Below are 19,136 nucleotides of genomic sequence, written 5' to 3' on the forward strand. Positions count from 1 at the left end.
CAAGGCCAGGTTGGATGGGGCTTTGAGCAGCCTGGTCTAGTGGAAGGTGTCCCTGCCCATGGCAGAGGGGTTGGAACTAGGTGATTTTTAAGGTCCCTTCCAACCCAAACCATTCCATGATTCCACGATTCTATGATTATTTCTGTCCCACAGCTGGACGTACCCTCAGAGCAAAGCTGACTGACAGGAGTGCATCCCTGCCCTTCACCATCGCAGTTCATAGCCCAGCAAAGCGGCACAAACCTCCCCGCATGGGTCAGACTCTGAACTGGACTGGCTGAAATGCGGGTGGATGTGCCACTTGGCTCACTTCGCTACAGACTGTTGTAGAGCAGAGGTTGCATTTGATGAATGGAGATGTTTTGAAATGTATTTCAAAACATAGGTTATTTTCAACCATGTTGTATATGAGGAGTACCTGTAATGTGGGTTTTTTTTTTTCTGGGTGACATAGGAGAACAGGAGCAATGGAGATTTTTTTACGAGTTAAGCCAGTGTAAGATCTGGGTTTGAAAAGTCAATCTGCACACCTGACAAGTAAAGTAGAGTCATGAAACTGTTCAAGGAAACCTGCATAGACATGCTAAATATAACTTACACACTCTGGAAAGGAAATGTTCCTTTTAAAAAAAATGTTGTTAAAAGCAAAGGCTTTGATTAATCTTTCTACATTTATGTTTATAGAATAGCATGTGCTGCTTATAAGAAAAAAATGCTATTGCTTTTTCTCACTGAGAAACTTCTGGCACCACATATTATTATTCTGTCAGAATAAACCTGGGGCAAGAAATATTATCTTTCCTATACTAAGGATTAGGGGAGAGCTTCCCAAAAGCTTTCTTGTGTTTAACATTTAAAACACAGAAAGCAAAACCAAGCACTGGGAACAGCAGATCCCTTAGTGACGATGGGGACATTTTGGCCTACAGGAGCAGCTCACCAGCTATAGGCAACTATCTGAGGAAGGTTTCGGAGAAGCGTTGGCAGACAACCCACCTTGGTTTCTGGGTGACAGGGTGGAAGCTGCTGAACCCCAGGGCTGCCACAAAGATGAAGAGCGGCTCGGCTGGGTGCACAGGAGGAGCAGCTCCCTGGGGAGGACCTGGGTGAGCTGTCCCTGATGTCGGTCACCCATTGACCCCAAGGGAAGCAGCAGCCATGGGGACCGCCGTCCCTCTGCAGGGGTTGCTGCTCATCCCTTCCCTCCAGCCTCGGCATTCGGCGTGCATGTGGGTGGGGGTACCCGGGGCTACACCAGCAACTCGCCGATCAATAAAGGAGGGGAGTGTGGGCTGCATCGTGGAAATGGAGGGCAGATCAAGAGGACAGTTTGGGAAACACCTGCACTGAGGAGCTGCCAACTAGTGATTCAGCAATGCAGGGTTTCAGGAGATCAAGCTGACCACAGGGTAAATACCGCAGTCCCTGATACCAGACTAAGTTCTGCCATGTGTTTCAGTGTGTATTGATTTCCTTCATATCAACAAAAGTCATATATGAACAACACAGGGCAAAATTTGACCATACAGTCCTGTGCTCTTGGTTATGGTTTTTTTTGCTGTTGTCTCCTACTGGCACTTTAATTAGTTTTAATCTCAAACTTGTGCTTGCAGCAAACTACAGTGCATGTTCTCACTCAGTATCGACAGACTCCCTCTGCTGGAAAATGGCTATAAATATTATCTAGCCATTTAATGACAATAAGTGAAATAACTTGTAAACAATGTATTTTGTAGCAAATGTGTAATTTTTATTTACACTGTCCATAGAGCTGTAAATATATTTTGACCTCTTCCCTAAACACTGGCCTGTTTCTATGACACACACAGGCAGAAGGAGTTAGGAGTTAGTTTTTATCTTCAAAGCTAGTCTCTGAACTGTATAAAAAGTTACAACACTTACAGTAACCTTGTAATGCATTAATCCACCAAGTAAAGTTTTGTTTTCTTTCTTCTGTAACTGGAATCAAGCCTTGAGTATTTCCCCTCCGTAGTCTTAAAGGGCCCTCTCTTCTTGACTTCTTCATCACGGACGACAAGAGTCTGCCACTGACTTTACAGAAGCACCTGGACACGACATGTTGGACAGGTTGGTTTCTTTAGCAGCCACTTTTGAATACACTGTTAAAAGCAAATGGAAAAGAGCTCTAGCAAACAGGATTTTAATGCAGGAATTCCTATTATTTCCCAGGTATTTTGAGAGGTGTAGCTGATATATTCCCTTAAGAAATTAAGATCCCTGGTCCAAAACATTTACTGAATCAATGAGATTAAGGAAATGAGGATACTAATATTAGATGAAGTCCTGTTATCATCAGAATAACTTCAGCAGGATCCAGACCAGACACGACTATTTTTTTCCGGAAGAATGCGGTATCCAGCACTTTCTCTTTTTGCTTATTTCATACCAGACCAAAAAGTCTTGAGATAAGACTTTCTGCATTTGAAAGTACAGCTAGCATAGTAGTTACACCTGCTTTTCTCACTCCACTCCACCGGTGTGTCTCAGACGCCACCTACAGAAACAGCCTCGAAAGAGAGGAGTACTTAGTCCTTGGTCCCTTTCCTGAGGTTATCAATATAGGTACCAACTATACCACATAATTTATCTCTATGGAGAGGAGTGAGCCGGACTGACTGAACTCTTAAACATCAATTAGCTGGGAATTAGGAGAACAGTTTGGTCCTTCTCTGCAGTGCTGGCTCTGAACCGCAGACATTGAAACACTCAGCTGCTTGCAGCTCCTTCAGAGCACTGGTATTCCCCTTTTCTGCTAATACAGTTTTTTAAAGAATGACACACACTGGCTGCAGGAGCTCCAGTGTAGCCCATCATCTTCACCTTTGGTCTTTCCATCAGTGCAAAACTTTGCTAAAAACCATTAAAGATGATACCGAGGGTTCTCCCACCTTCTATGTAGCATCTAGTAATGTAGGATTACTGCAGCAGCTTCAACACACAGACGTATCTCTTTCAGTCACCAGCATTCAAGGTAAATTAGTGAAGGTCTGGAAAATTTTATATATGAACTCCTTCCTCTGCTCTCTATAGTGCAAGTAACAGAAAATAAGGCCCCGGGAGTTTGTCACGATACCTCTTTGTGAAAGCTGTGCATGCAGTGAAGTTCTGTGCTGCTGCCAGTCCCCAAGTCATCACAACAAATAACACACAGATCCAAATCTTCCTCCTTCAAGTGAAAGGAAATTTAAATTTTTATCAGTCTTAAATGACCTCAACTCAGAATTGCTTTTGATTACATAATCAAATTGTAATGAGTACCCTGAATGAGTGATGAACATTATGGCTCATGTCTGTTGACCATATAGTTGAGACCTGGATTATGCTACTGTGGGACTACATTTTTTCCACGCAAAAGGCATTAAAGGGAAGGAAGATCTGTTGTCTGAAGTAGCCTCATCTCTAGCTGTGGGTAGGTGGAACTTGGCACGAAGGAGGAGTTCACAAATATTTTTTTTGCATCCCAAATTCTGAGCTAACCAGTGATTGCCACTCCTGCAGCCCAAAGTTACTTTGTTCTCCCTGGGGACCTTTTATTGCTGCTGGGACCATCAGCGCAAAGGAATGCCCTAATCGTTCCTCTCTGCCAGGCATAAACTTGAGCTAGCTGCGGGAAGGCTAACCTAAAATCACTCTAGCTGCTTTCTGACAGCAAAAATTCTCTGTATAGGAGTCCTCATGGAGTAGACCCACTAGATTTAAAATGCTTGAGAGACATTTAAGATGTATTTTGTGCATATAGAAAGAGCAGAATATCAACTGAGATCCATTGCATAAAGGTCCAGGAAGGGTTACTTTCCAAAGGGCCAAAACCTTAGCATCCACCTCATATAACAGGGTATGGTTGCAGGGAAGCCCAGGGGAACGGTGTCCATGAATCCTTCTGCACAAGCTTTGGAGCAAAAAGACAGCACCTTTTTGATACTTCAGTGTCAGGAATAGGAATAATTCACCAGGCTGAGGACTCTCTGTGAGGACTCCATTGGCTTTTTGATGAAAATTCATATATAACTGTCACAAGTTTTGGTGGCTCTTCTCAATACAACAAAACTCTATCAATCAGTTTAGAAATTGCATGAACTGAAGCATTTTGACAAACATATATGAAGGACAAGAATGCATCAAATATGATGGAATATTAGTCTTTGATGCTCCTCGTATCACGTCTTTCTCCTATTTTCTGTCTAGCCTCAAAGACAAGACACAGCTGGGAGAAGTTATCTTTTTTCAAAGTATAGTAGAGACTGGGCTAGGATTCAGAGGGATCCTCCTAATAGGAGGAATATCACTTGTCAATCCAATCTAAAACAACAGAGTAAATGAAAATCATCACCCTACAAGCAATGGTTTCTATGATGAGTGCGTTTATTTTAGCATTTGTTCATACACAGTTACCAAAAGGTCTGGCACAACAACTGCAGGCAGGGCATTATCTATGAAGTTTGTTGGATTTCAATATTCACTTCTCTCACTGAATGACTAGATTTTGGCTCCAATATCCTTCTGGACATATTTCAAGACCTGTTTGTTTTCAATGGTTTTGGCAGATGGCTGTATAAACTCAAGGTCCCATGATTATGATTCATTTCTCTGTGAATAATTTTTGTTATCAGGTTTGATTTTATCTCGATGTGTTTTTATACTATTCATATGTACACTGAATGCATTCAGAGCCAGGGCTGTGCTTACCCAAATGCCTTATTTTGTGCTAAAGAACTAAAAAGTGCAGATGAACATTTTCATTTTTTCATATTTAATATTAGGATTCTTTTTTAATGGGTATTATATTCTTGTTCGGTTATACATCATGGTTATTTTGTTTTATTTATATTTAAATATTTCCCATTTTTTTCCTAGAAAGGATTGTTGTGAGCATGTACATAAATATAGCTATTGCTTCATTTTGCCTTTGTGGGGTCTGGCATTTCATATACTAACGTGTGATATGTTAACAAGTACCCCAAATTTAATCCACCCTCAAAACCACACTGCAATGAAACAATACCTCAGAAGCACGCAAGCATAAATGTTTTGCTTTGGGAATGCCCACTTAAAAGATGAGGTAACCACAGTTGACATTCTCTTCTTAGCCCTCTCAGAAAACACTGAGGTATAACTGGATCTTGCTCTTGAAATGCTTGTATGTACCCATGCCCTAACTTCCCACAGGAGCACTTTCTAGTTAGCCTGAAGTGCTGGGAAGGATCCACAGACACAAGCGTTTTACCAGAGCGTGGTCTCCCACCCATGAGCCACAGCAAGCCTAAAATGTCCTTCAGGGGCCTGGGAGTCACGTCAGCTTTTGACAGCCAGCCCGCAGCGGGAGCATCAGCCTGCTTCTGCTGCCTGCTGCCTCCCCTCTGGTGTAAAACTATTTCAGGTTTTCAACATTACCTGTTAATGAGCATTTTGGAAAAGATATTTTTTGGTCCCTTTGTCTTTGCTTCCCACTAACTGACCTCCTTCGTGTCCAAGGTTTGGACTCTGATGCAACTTGTAGCCATCCCACTCTTGGAAAGAGCAGAAAAAACAAACAGTGTTTGGCTAGGAATGGGCGTGTGTGCAGAAAACACCCATAGCCCGCCCTGCTGCTCTGGGAATTGGGGATGGGAGTCAAGGCAGAGACTATTTTTTATGTCAGTCACAACCGAACTAGTGACCTACTGTGAAAATGAAAACCCTCTGGAGTCATTCTGACTACCTGTATATCACAATTCCACTTTCTGTGGAAATAGAAAAAGCAGCCGTGCCATTGCAATCAGATTCCTCTTTTGATGATTACCTTCCTTCCCAAATGACCAATTCTTTATGGAACAATTGTTAATTTCTGCGGAGCATGATTTCATTCTATCATGCAAGTTTCAGTCTTTCTAAGTAATACTGTTGTATCAGACTACATGGGACTAAACTGGAAAGGGCTGTTGGTCCCATCAGGCATGATATGAAGCAAGAGAAAACACTTTTGAGTAAAGATTTTTTAGTGATTTAAGGAGGACAGTGTTGAGGACATTATTTGAAAGCTTCTGTTTCCAGAGTCACACCACGGGGCTGAGGGGCCAGCTCAGAAAGGACCTAAACACTTACAGACTCTTTTGAGAGATGGGGTTCAGTGATAAACACAGGAGGTGTTTGCAGGCAGACCTGCTAAGCTGCCTCGGTGGCAGGAGCCTTGCCTGCCCTTTGATGGAGATGGTAAACAGCAAGTCCAAGCCAGGCACGCATGCGTTTTCTATTTTAGCTCTTTTTGGTGTTTTCTTTTCATCAGTTGTACAACCAGCACGTTAGTCTCACGAATACAAGTTTTTTGCAAATTCTGCTGGGAAACAGCTGGGCCTGTTGAGTTAACCTGGCTGGAAAACAGGAGGAGGAGGAGGCTGAAGCTCTGAAATCCAGGCAAAGCTGGTGCAGCCACGGCATTCAGCTCTCATGAGATCCGAGGGCAGGCTGCTACATGAAAAGATGTATGTGAGAGGTTTTATCTGAGGAACTCAGGTGTAGCTGGCCTTTCTATCCAGGTCTATTGTAATGCAGTCTTCAAATTAAGGAAGGAAAATATAGAGGAAAAAAGGCTGTAAATATATAGCCTATAAAATATAAAGGAAAAAAGCTATAAAAGGAAAGTCATCTGCATGGAAGTTTTGGCTGGCAGAAGATCTTCATGAAAATTAATCTGGGTTGAGGAGGACAGGAACTATGCATAGGAACAACATTTTTCAGTCAGATTTATTAGTTTATAATATATGTTACCAGGCAAGAAGCAATTTACAAGCATCAGCAAGGGTTTGATTGCTTTCTTATATATCCCCCAAAGCCCTACTTAAAAAGAAAAACAATCCTTTAATGGAGGTAAGTGTTACAAAGTTTTAAGGATGCCCTACGCTTTTAAAAGGTTGAACATTCAAAATTAAGGCTCTAAAGTAAAATAACAATATCTTTGTAATTACAGAAAATCACAGGAAGAATACACAGCAGACTTTGACTTTTGCGCATGACTTCATTAGTCTTCACTCTTCTCTAACCATATTATCCAAAGCAGGCTTTCTCTACACTAGGCCTGGGGAAATCATTTCCAAAGAGGGCAGGGCTCTTCTCTGCAGGGAAGACTTGCATGTTGAAGAAGTGGGGCATGGGGGGAGTGTGGGAGTGTGTATGTGTTTATGAACATGTGGAGGTGAATTTCCTTTGCGTAGAAGGAAATCTTACTTATAGTTGGTGAGATTTATATCTGAGTTCAAGAGATCTTCAGCCAGAGGGAAGAGATTTTTCCTAAGTCCTGCTCACCATAGACAGAGCCAGTTCCCGTTCCCTTGGTTTGGCCCTAGCTCTAGAAAAGGGAAAAAGGGAAAAGGGTTGCAATGTCTCACCCTGAATGTGTGGCAACCCCTTGAAGAGGTTATATAGAAGTATGAGAGGCAGAACATCTCTGTTTTTACCTGATACCTTTCAGCAAGGCTCAAATTTTGATGAGGCAAAACTAGAGATGTAGCAAAAGAGGTTGGTAGCTATGAGGCAGGGCTATAAAGTAGTAAATGGAGAGGGGGAAGGCCACAAAAGAAGCAAGATGATGAGGTTAAAGTTGGGAGAAAGAACTAGTTGTGCGACTGGGGAAGTGGGACAGAGGATGTGGGAGAGGGCTGGGGGATGCCAGAGAAACAAGAGTCATATCGCACAGTGATAGGGGGGTATAGAAGAGAAGATGTGGACTTCCCTTCTATTACTTCTATAAATTTGGAGTTGGAAGATTGTCAAAGCAAAAAGATACCTGTTTCCAAGACAAATCTAAGTGGATGTCAGGGCCAGGAAGCAGGTGGCTGTTTATGTGTACTTTTTCCTTCCCAAACCTACCAATAAGCCTGTTTTCAATTAAAAGAGCAACATAAGGCTTTGGATGACTTTGCATGGCTCTGTAATGCAGACATGCTCTCCTCTTAAATGAACACATCCACCACTGTCCTGCCACAATGCTAAATTTGCCCGAAATGCTCTTACAGTGGTTAATTGCTAACTTGGATCTTGCTACAGATACACTCCTCCTATGACAAAGGTCACATTCCTAATGGCAAAAGTAAAGACAGGAAGGTAGTAACACGGTGTCAATGATGCGGTTGAATTTTACTTTTATTTTACAGGTTAGGGTTTATTCTAGCTAACAGGCCTCTTCTAGTCAAGACAAAACAAGAATGCTCCCTCTGCTCTTCAGGGGGAGTGTTAAAATTCATTATCTCAACACATTCTAGCTGCCTGTGCATAAATATCCTTTCTCAATGCTTGCTTGTGATGGAAACTGTTCGTTGTGTTTTGCAGGTACAACTTCTGAACCTTCATCTTCTTCCTGCTCTCTCCTTGGCTCTGATTTCTCTCCCATTCTCTTGTGAGACTTGCTTTTTCTCAAATGCAATCTTTCTCTTTCTCTTCTCTCCTTCATACCTTCAGGTTGCTAAATGGCAGGAAAAAAATAGCAGGGAATTAACAGTGACTCCCACATGAACAAAAAAATCTCATTATTTTATTTCACTAGTAATGTATAATAAAATATTCCAGTCACCTACCTCAGCAAGATCAGCTTTAACATGATGGGCTCAAATTCAAGGCCCCAGTCAGTCACCCTAAAACTCAGCAAGAGGCAACATGCTTTTGATTATACTCTGTGTATGGTAGGAGGGCCACCTGCCCGGAGGACTTGAGGAGGAGAGCAGACAGGAGGGAAAAAAGGAGGGGCTCTGAGATTTCAGCCCAGACCCCATGTTTCTGTCCTTTCATATGATCCATCTTTATGTGCCTGAAGGCTGTTCAGTGCTAGCTGCAAAGACCTCACTGAAAACAAGTGCTGAAGGTCATGAAGTGTCCTCAAAGCCACATTTATAAGAGAAAAGCAATATGCAGGGAAGGAGATGAAATGGGACTACCTTTCCTCCGCTATTCTTTTAACCTGTGTGGTCATGGTGGTTTGAATTGCACCCACAGAGCTCCGAAGGCAAAAAAGTGCTCCATTTGGATATACAAGTTTAAGCCCAGTCCCAAATTTCCTTTCAGATCTCTAACACCTATTGCTCAGTTCTTTGCCATTCTCAAGTCCTTCACATCTCCCAGACTTCAATGGTGACTGAGGGAATGACAACAATTTGGTCTTCTTGAAAGGTAGATTAAAATACAGCCCAGCACACCTCACTGCAGATTACAGAAGGGTACCAGAATCTGTGTTTTTAACTGGAACGGAATCCGTATTTAGTGCATTATGTTCACTATACCTATCGTACAATTATTACACACTCACAGACTTTCTAGCCGTAGGCACTTTTGACAAATGATAAATGATAAACCAGACAATGACTGGTGAGTGTTGGCACATGAGGCAATGTGAAGTTCCAAATGAAATAAATTCTGAGTAGTTCCTAAAGGGGAAAAAGAAGATTAGAGAATGCACTTAAAATCTTAACAATGGCATAACAGAGTTGTCATCACCATAATTCTGCATATTCTTAGAGGACTGGGCATGCAAGGACTATACTTGCGGGACTGATCATGTAATGATGCTGCTTATTGAAAAGAGATTTTTTTTCCTCTCTTGTTGCTGCACGGGTCTGCAAAGAGAGCTGAAAATTACTTCTCCATACAAACTGTCAGTGTCAACAAACTGGAAAAAAAAGATACTTCCTTCTGTTGTTATTTGGTGCTAATGTCAAGTATTATTCAAGCACAGCTTTTTCAATAGGGTGACTGAATATGATAGCGCTCTTCTGACACTTAAAAGCGAGTTAGGGTTTATTACCCTTCCTTCCATTGTACAATACACCAGATATTACGTATCATAATAATAAAAATGTGTTAAAGTGTCATAGACAAAAGGTTGTTACTGGCTACTTCATCAACACAAACCATACAGAAAATGCTCATGCCTCAGGACAGAATGATGGGAAGAAGAGAAGGGTGAAATGGGGGGAGAATCCCCTGCTGGTTGCATGCCCTTACAGTGAAAATATGTTCAGCCACTTATAGCAATGGCTGCTGCTGCAGCTGTGTGGTGACACTGAAGAAAGCAGATGGATGAAGTCCCAAGGGGTAAAAGAGAAGCCTCTCAAACACCACGGTGTCTGGCAGTCTTACAGATAACACTGTATACGGTTAAACCAGATCAGCAGCAGTGAGAGAGAGCGCTGGATCTTATGGCAAAAGTGAAGCAAACCTGGTTTTATATTGTCACATTTTGTTGGCACAGCTGTAGACAGAGGAAACATTGTCACAGCCAGTGTGGTGTCTCATTTTGAAGACAGACATTTTTGAATAAGTCTAGATGGTAACACTACATCAAGAATTCTCATACTAATGATACAAGATACAAACCTTGTTTGCACTACTGTAAGGACCGCATAATTTGAGAAATTCTAATTCAGGTTTATTTCTGCTCTCCCCCTAGCAAAGCCACAGCATTTACACCTGGGATAAAGCTGGCCTGCTTGTTGGTTGGTTGGTTTTTTTCCTTCTGAAGTGAACTTAAGTTGGTTGTTACCTACCAAAGAAACTGAGCGTTTGCTTTTGAGATGCAATTGCTTTTCAAAGGACTCTGCAAATTCCTGGATGGAGTTTGATCTTGTCTCTGGGCATGAGCTGTCTGCTGAAGGTGTTCTGCTTGCCTTCCTGTGGCAGTGGCATTTGACATCTTGGTCTTCTTGAAATTCCTTGGAGCCCTTAAGAAGGCCTGAAGATGAGCCTTTGGTAGAAGCATGAAGTCGAGCTGTATGGAGGGAGGAAAGCCTGGCCTGAAAAACAAGAGGTTTTTGTTGAGTATTGAATATTAAAGCAGAGCACACAGGGTAGATTCTTGCTGCCACAGAGCGCTCTCTGAACAACGGTGCAGAATGAAGGACCTTGCCCAGACTCCTGTATCTTTCCTTTTCTGTGCAGGAAAATCACACTGTCAAGAGCTTGCTTTCCAGAGACAGCAGCAGAATTTGCTTTTATTCCTGTTTTTGAGTAGCTAAGTTTTGACACCCAAATGAGCATTTCAAATGTAAAGTGTGCTGGGTCCTCTTAGTGCCCACTGACACTAAAAGGAACTGGGACCCTCCATAACCTCAAAAAGTCAGGCTTCACATCTGGTGGCAGGTTCCAGGCAGGACCCTCAAAAAAAAAAAAAAAAAAGACCCAGCCTTTCTGGCCAGATGAGCCAGATAGAAGGTTTGACCCAGAGGTGCTCCAGGTCTTATCAGATGTTTGAGTTCCTTAGAGTGTGACAGCAACCATTTCTAGCCCAGTTGTGTCAAATTTTCAGCACGGCCTACATGCAGACAAGATGCTCTATTGTCCAGGTCTCAATTTTCTGCTGGTTTCTTGGGCACGTTTGTCCTGAACTGATGAGGGAGCACTTTCAGGGCATTGAGGGACACATCCCTACCAGAGAAATGGTAGGAAACAGGCAGGGACACATCCCTACCAGAGACATAGTAGGAAACAGGCTTCCTACAATTACATTTGTACAGCTAAAGTGGGGAGGGAGTAGACAGTTGTTTAGTTTCTGTGTGGTTCAATTTTCCCAGGCCTGATATGCAGATAAAAGCTATTGATCTGTATCAGCTGTGTTTAATTGAATGTCTGTAAAGGAGATTAAACTGATACAGAACAGCTGTGTCCTGTGGAGTCTTGTATTGGTGGTTTTAGAAACAGACCTGTAGGAGAGATGGGTGAGAAGGCCACCACATAGAGCCAGGTGTGCCCCAAACCCTGCCAGGTGCTGATGCTTTTTCAGGGTAAGTAGCTGATGCAGGCAGTGAAAATAGTGAGAGAGAGACGGCAGGTACTGAAAATGAGACCCCTGTGGGTATCAGGTTAGAGCACTCCAGGCACTCAGCTGCTGCATACGTGTTTGAATGTGTACACATTTTTGTATAAGCCTGATGCTAAGTCTTCAGCTCCTGAGTAACCCTGAGAAGCTCTGCTGGCTTTGAGGGAGCTGTGACTGTTTGTAACAACTGAAGGTCTATCCCACAGATCCTGAAATGTTTTCTAAAAAAACTCAGGAGAAAACCCTACACTCAGAGTAGGCTTTGGTTGGGGGGGGGTGCGGGGTGGGGGGGCTGTTTGTTTTGGTTTTTTAACAAACAGTGGAAAGCTAAACCAACTTGGTATAGTGGCCACATCAAACTATGAACCTTGGACTGCAAGGGACCTGAAATGTCTCCTGTATACATTTCCATTTACTCTGGCCCAGATGCTATTATAAATACATCAGCAGAACAGGGACCTATGCAGCCTTTCTCTGAATAGTGAGGCTGTGCATCCATATGGATGTGACTATCTCACATTAGACAGGCTTGATGAGGGGTGCTAAAAATAATAAATCTCACACCTGACAGAAGCACTTAATACCAAAGTGTTTTCAGATCTTACGGTACTGGTTCCATTTCTTTTCCAGACATAAGCTTAGTTCAGTAACTAGTATTATGGACTGCCTCTGAGAGTAGTGGTAATGATTTCTGCCGTACTATTTTTACTTTGGTTTCAAACCAATCAATACAGCTGTAATTTCTGTAAGGTCATATTGTATTGTTATTTTAGAAAGCATCAAAGCAATCACATTGCGCTTGAGGGACAGGAGTACACATGCCACGTCAAGCTCAACAAGCTATGTCTTCTGTGTCATTTTAATAGCATCACCATATATTGTTTCCTGGAAATAAAAATTGTCTCACACTAAAAATCACTGGTATTTGTTTTTAGAGGGTTTGGGCAAAAAAACAGGAGGACAGCTCAAACGGGGGATGGCATTCTATCAATCCTGTTTTGCAGTGTTTGTAAATGTTTTATTTTATTAAGACATTGCTTTTTAATTTACCTTCACAGATAGAATTATAGTTAAGCCCTTAACAAAAAGACTGCAGTTCGCATACTGACATGGCAGCAACGGTCCAGAAAAGGGACAGGCCTTCCTCCAAAATGCGTATCTGCCTCAGTGGACTAAAGGTAAAGCTACACATACATATCTATGCAACCATATTACTGTGACCGTGCCTCCTCTCACAGTGCCTTTGCGTGATACATACCACTGTGGCTAGGAGGACAGCATGCTCGTACACATCAGTATGCTGCTGTCTTATGGACACAACCCTACAGAGGACAAGAGCCTTAACACAACTGCTCAAGCACGAACATTTCATGGCTTATAACTGGCGCAGTACATTAGTCTTCTTTTATTTAAGATTGATTCTGTGGAGAACTGACAGAGTCATAAAAAGAAGCTCAGTGATGAAGCAGATCTGGCACTGACTTTAGATAAAATCCATGTGGCTTTCTTCCTATTTCTTGGATTTAACACATGCATTTAATACATGTGTTTGGTGCCAAATTGATTGCTTGGTAACATTGTAAATAAGAACGGCTGAAGACCGCTTTAATTTATGCTTCCCCTCCTGAAGTCTCAGAAGCTGGTGGCAGCAGAGATTGCCTCTCTATCTGCGCAGCTCTGGTGTCCACCCACTGGTGCTGTCATCCCTTGCCAAAAGTCTCTGAGCACAGCCCCAGTACCTGCTCCCGTCCTTGCCCCAGCAGCGGCCTCGTGCCTACATCTGGTGCCTCTTTAGCGAACGCCCCTTGGTCTCCGGCTCCCAGGATCCGACCTTGAGCAGTGCTTAAACTGGAGAAGTGGGGAGGAGGTGAAACAAGGGAAAAGGCATGGGAAGGAAGAATGATAAATGCTCCCTTATATCAAAATGGGGAATTTTTGCCAGTGCTGGGAAAGCCAGAAGCACCAAGCATGCTCTCAGGGGTTGTTTCTCACTCCCTTTACTACTCCCTTTTTCTGCTTGAGTCTTTGTGTAAAGGCCAGTCATGCTCAGTGTGTCTATTTACACAACAGCTAATCTTTTGCTAATTGCCCATCTAAAACACACAAAAAGTACACAAACAAAAATATTTTGCGAAATTGATGTCAATATAATTTGCCTATTCACTTTCTCAGTTTCTGTTGGAGACAAGATAATTGCTTCCATCTTTTGGGCTTGATCTGAGGGCTTGCACAGCTGTCAGTAAGAAAATTAATCTTGAGCGTGTCAGCACGAGTTTTCAGTGTTTGCTGAAGTTTACACAATGACCCCAGTACTTTAGGGATATTTTGGAACATCTGACATTCAGATGCTGTCCCGCAGCTTCTTTTCCTTCCGAGAAGCTTATAGCCAAGTATATATTCCTTAAAAATGTTTTGGCCTAAGCTCCAACTGATCTGTAGTAACAATATTGTGGTAGATGTTCAGTCTGACTTCAGTTTAAATTAAGTGTTAGCAATTTCAACAGCAGTCAGTTGTTCTGCTCCCACTCTCAGCTGTTTCTTACCAGATTTTCTCCTGTGAGCAGCAATGTCTACTTTAAGATGGATATGTTTATAGGGTTGTAAAACTCTTATCAGTGCTCCTTTGCCCCCTATCTTTTCTCTGCAACAAAATGCCTGGGAGGTAAGAAACTCTCCTGAATCAAAATGATGGAGGATAACTAGAATGTGTCAAGGAAAGTTGTAGCTGGAGGCTTCAAAAAGGGTATCACATTTAATGTGTCTGAAGTTTGCCAGGGGAACAAGCTAACTAAATGAGATGGAAACAGATGACTTATTTCTCCCCAGGCAGTTTTCACATTCAGTGTTGGCCCACAGCAACATATACAACTCTGATGCTTTTCAGGGGAGTGGAGTTGCAAGTTTTAGCCTGTCTTGCCAGTGACCCAGCGAAGGATGAATATAATTTTGTGTTCCCCTCTGCAAAATGGGAATGACAATAGCAAAAGCATTTTGCGAAGCTCATCTCAGTATTATTTGTGAGGTATACTAAGATATTGGGGGAAAAAAAAATTGTTGTTAGTCTGTGAGTTATTCTACAAAGCTTTATCCGTATTTTGGGGAGCTCTACCACGATAGGATGTCACAGTTTACCATTGTCATTGAGATGAGAGCAGTGGCTTGAATGTCTTTCTACAGCACTGGAAAAACTACAAAGACCAAGATAGAATTTCCAGCGCTATGCAAAACCACCTTTTGTGCTATACTGCTAGCATTTTGCTGTGTAATACGAAAACACTCCTGGTGCAGATGCAGTTCATGTGGGCAGGATTGCCCTATTGCTGATGCACCATATACCAGCCCTAGATATGAGACAAAGTGTGCTGGCAGTGCTGTTTTGGCAGTACCATTGTATCTGCACAAGGAACTTTTGCCAACAGCTGTGTCAGTCAGAACCTGCTGACTTGATTTTCACCCGGACAGTGGAGTTATATCCATTTACAATGTTGAGCCAGAGGAAAGGGCACACTGTGATCTGCTGCCGAGGTGTTAACTTACAGAAGAGATACAGTCTAATCTCAGTTATTATTCCTCCAGATTAATAGCACCGTTCTGGTAAAATGAAGACAATATTTAACTAACACTGATAAGTGTTTTGAATCTTACAGTAGTTATCATTTGTAATAACTGTGTAAAAAACACAGCTCCAGGTGCAACAGCAAATTGTTGCTCTCAACAAGGAGATGCTCTTTCTGAAGGTATTTCTAAGGAATTATTAGCGCCCATTTGTTTAACTTCTAGATTTGGTTTAAGACAACATGTTTTAGTGCTCTTCACTACCAACTAGTCAGAGATTTCCAAATGAAAAAGTTTCATCTCAAAATTCATCCCCGAATCATAAAATCCCCAAGCAAATCTTCCCCGCTCATTCCTCCAGTCAATTTGTGGCACTGAAAAACAAAGCAGTTGAAATTTATATTTCTTGTACAATACTACTGGAGCAAGACAAATTTGTGTGGAGCATTAATGTAAAGGCCAGACACAATTAAGTGTACAGGATAACTTTAGCTCGTTGAACAGTAATGTCAAAAGTCACAGTCTTCTCTTTCCGTCAGCTAACTTAATCCAAGTTCTATATATGGATTCAGGAATGCAACTATAGCAAAGAATTTGTACAGCTATTAGCTAAGTATTTAAATAGCTTTTGAACAAACTGAATATAAGAACATGTTTCAAATGAAATATATGTGTACACACACAAATACACACGAAGATGTGTTCAGCAGCTTGCTGAATGAAAAGTGATTTAAAGTACATTCTTGCATTTCAGTGTGGATTGGGGCCTAAAGAAATCAGATATGCGTAGACCTCTGAAAGACAAAATTAAAATACCGTAAAACTAATTTAAAAAAAAACCCACATTAATAAATGTTCTGTTTTCAGGCATTCTAATGGAATCCATGAGAAAAGCTCTAGCTCAGAGGCTGTCTTGCAATCTGTGACCAAGGTGAAATATAACTGTATATAACAAATGTGGCTGATCAGTTCAAAACTAATGAATGAAGGTTACCTCTCCAGCCCACCCATGAATTCAAAGAGGGGGAAGGTGGTTTTGGTCTGTTTGGTTTTTCTTAGCCAAATTTTTTGAAAACAAAAAATCCCACAGCTTAGAACATGGCAGCTCCAGTGGAGGAGAACTTGCAAGGTGAAAATAGAGCACAGCAGAAAGAAAAGTTTGGAAAAGATTAGCTGTTTCTCCCCAGTATAATAGCATTTGCTTTGTTGCAGCCATAATGATCAAAGGATATAACAGAAAAATGGTGTGTAAGGAAACATAGTATCTTTGGTAAGCCAACTGATGTAGTTGGAAAAAAAGCATTTTTCTACAGCTGAAATAAAAGCAACAGTCTTCAAGTAAAGAGCAGACTGTGAACAGCTGTTTTCAGTTTAACTTCATTTTGATAATCAGTTAGACAGTTGTAAGCTGCCTTAAAAACCTGCTTCTGCATGTGAACCCTGCCCCTTTCCCAACTCTTTTGTTTGTTTAAGAATAAAGAATGTACTTCTGCCTTAAAATCTTACTTCACAGTATAATAAGCTTTGTCAGGTGTTGCATCCTTATTTTCAGAATCGGATGTTTTAAACCAGGAGGGACTGCATTCTCTAGCTTAAATTAGAAGTTACACGTGCAAACGGCTAAATCCCAGGGAGTAAAGCATACAACTTCCTGGAGACAGTATAGTTGCAGAATTAGGTCCAAGCCCTATGAATACATACGGGGTTATGTAGTCTTACACATGAGAACAGACTCATTAATGACAATGTATATGTGTGCCCATTGCCAAAATGTTTTGATCTCTGCTAGGACATGCTGAGGAGACAGAACGACATTGTAATACATAGTTAGGCAGTTATTACACCCTTCTCCCTACATTTCTGGTCCTGTCATCGCTTATCTTGGAGTTTGCCAGTTTTCTTGTATTCCAAAGGCACTGGAGGCCTGGCGCTGGCAGGCAGCTAAGTTCAAAAAAGCAACTAGCTGCTGCCAGTAGGAACTGAACTTATTTGGCAAGGTGTACCATACTCATCCTCATACATCTCTAGGGCCATGCCCCTGGGGATGGTACTTGTATTTATACATAAATCACACACACACAGAGAGAAAACTGCACACAGCTCTTACCGGAAGGGAGGCTCTCCTTTCACTAAAGGGTCGTGTCTGACGTTTCTTGTGGCCTCTACCTTCTTTCTCATTCTCATCGATCAAGTTGTGGCCCCAGAAGCTGCTCATCCATTTTGCAAAGGAAATATCATCATCCTCTTCATATTCCATGTACAGACGTTCCAAACTTGGGGGGGTTCTCCCAACCAGACAAGGAAAAGCAAGGTCAAATGCCAACACCAAGCCAATAGCCTCACACTGTTCTGCCAACAGGAGGAAGAGGAGACGCAGTTTCAGCCACTCTTTCTGCACTCCATCCCCCAAAACCCATCCCACTGCAGCCCCGGGCACTGTCTAAACATAAAGTCAATCCTTTCTCATCTCATTTCAACAAGGTTTCTTTTAACCTTTCCATTACAGCGATGTCCAATATGACACTGCCGCAGGGGGCTGGTGGGAAGGGAAATGCGTTGGCTACTCCCTGCGTGTTGCTGTTGAGTGCACTGGCTGTCAATACCAATGGAGAATTGCCCACAGTTACATGCCTGGGAGGTGCGTACATGAACCCAAAGTAGGCTTGTGATTTCGAGAAGCGGAATTGACATATTGACGGTGGTCAGAAACTGGCACAGCTGCTTGCGGAGGCCTAACTGGCTCTGTGGCAGGGAGGACAAATGGCACGCTCTTCCCATGCTGCCCTCCCTCCTGACTTCTGTTGTCACCGCTCTTCCTTCAGTATTCAGGAAATGTGGTCTGTCCAGGTAGAAGAAAGCCCCCCTTGAAGAAACTGCTTGTTCGTTTTTGGGTAATGACACCAGCGTGAACGTGCATCAGCTGCTTTTCACCAGAGTCATTTCATCTGCCATATCAGGGTAATGGGAGGCCCTGCCTCACTTGAAGGCACAGAGAGTAAAAATGCATCTGATTCCTCCTCACCCTCCAGCCCTGGGTGTCAGCCATATAGGCCCTGTCTATAACACAAAAACAGCACAGGGCTGGGGACTGTTTTCTGGCCCTGAAACCAAGTTGCTAGATGGGTCACATCTACCTTACGTGGCGCTTGTGCTGTGGGTCTCCTTGAGGCCGTTATGTACTGCACTGTGGCTGTAACACTTTGTTGTAATTTTTGCGTCTTCTTTATTTCAAAATATCTGACACGAAAACTCTGTTGTGGCCCATAAAACTGTTTGTATAAAATGAAACTTGAAGGTGTGTTACATGCCTTGGGACATGGCAGAAGGACAAGGAGGAGGGCTTTGAGGCTGTAGAGCCTGTTGGGATAGTGTAGGAAGACTGCACAGAAGGAAGAGACCCAAATCCAACTTCTTATTGGAAGCAGTCCTTGGTGTGTGCTAGGTAGCTAGGTGTTCTCTTGGTGCCTAGGCATTGCTGTGGAGATGCTAGCTGGCCTTGGCCAGAAGTATGCTAAAAAAGCTTGCTGGCAGTTTAGCATTATGGAGAGTCGGTGGTCCAGCATTAAACCTTGCTCCTTGTCCCCAACCTATTTAGCAATACAGATGTAGTAACAAAACTCCAGTTTAATTCAGTGGGTGTAGGTGTGAGGTTTAAGTACAATATTCTGATGTAGGACTCTTCATTCTGAGTAATAGGGGAGAAGGGACCAAGTGGTCACGGATGCCTATGTGCCTGAGTTTTACCTTGTCCAGGGCAGACGAGACCGTGATTAGCACAAGGTCC

General features: G+C 42.4%; 1 protein-coding gene across 3 annotated transcripts; it reads right to left on the reverse strand.

The window, feature by feature from the left end:
- Window positions 1-1,657: 1,657 nt before the first annotated feature.
- On the reverse strand, window positions 1,658-17,858 carry LNP1 (leukemia NUP98 fusion partner 1). Of its 3 annotated transcripts, XM_052795103.1 has the most exons (5): window positions 17,460-17,573; window positions 13,537-13,645; window positions 10,530-10,775; window positions 3,095-3,187; window positions 1,658-2,120 (listed from the first exon to the last, which is right to left on the reverse strand). In XM_052795103.1, the coding sequence occupies exons 1-5, from the start codon at window positions 17,534-17,536 to the stop codon at window positions 2,055-2,057; spliced, it is 591 nt and encodes a 196-aa protein (XP_052651063.1). In that variant the 5' UTR covers window positions 17,537-17,573; the 3' UTR covers window positions 1,658-2,054. The 3 variants fall into 3 exon arrangements, with proteins under 3 accessions (XP_052651063.1, XP_052651060.1, XP_052651061.1); XM_052795100.1 differs by lacking the exons at window positions 1,658-2,120; window positions 3,095-3,187 and adding an exon at window positions 6,725-8,455; XM_052795101.1 differs by lacking the exons at window positions 1,658-2,120; window positions 3,095-3,187; window positions 13,537-13,645 and adding an exon at window positions 6,725-8,455 and having other exon boundaries at window positions 17,460-17,858.
- Window positions 17,859-19,136: the final 1,278 nt, after the last annotated feature.

The sequence above is a fragment of the Harpia harpyja genome, chromosome 8 (assembly GCF_026419915.1).
Source record: "Harpia harpyja isolate bHarHar1 chromosome 8, bHarHar1 primary haplotype, whole genome shotgun sequence".
Lineage (NCBI taxonomy): Eukaryota > Metazoa > Chordata > Aves > Accipitriformes > Accipitridae > Harpia > Harpia harpyja.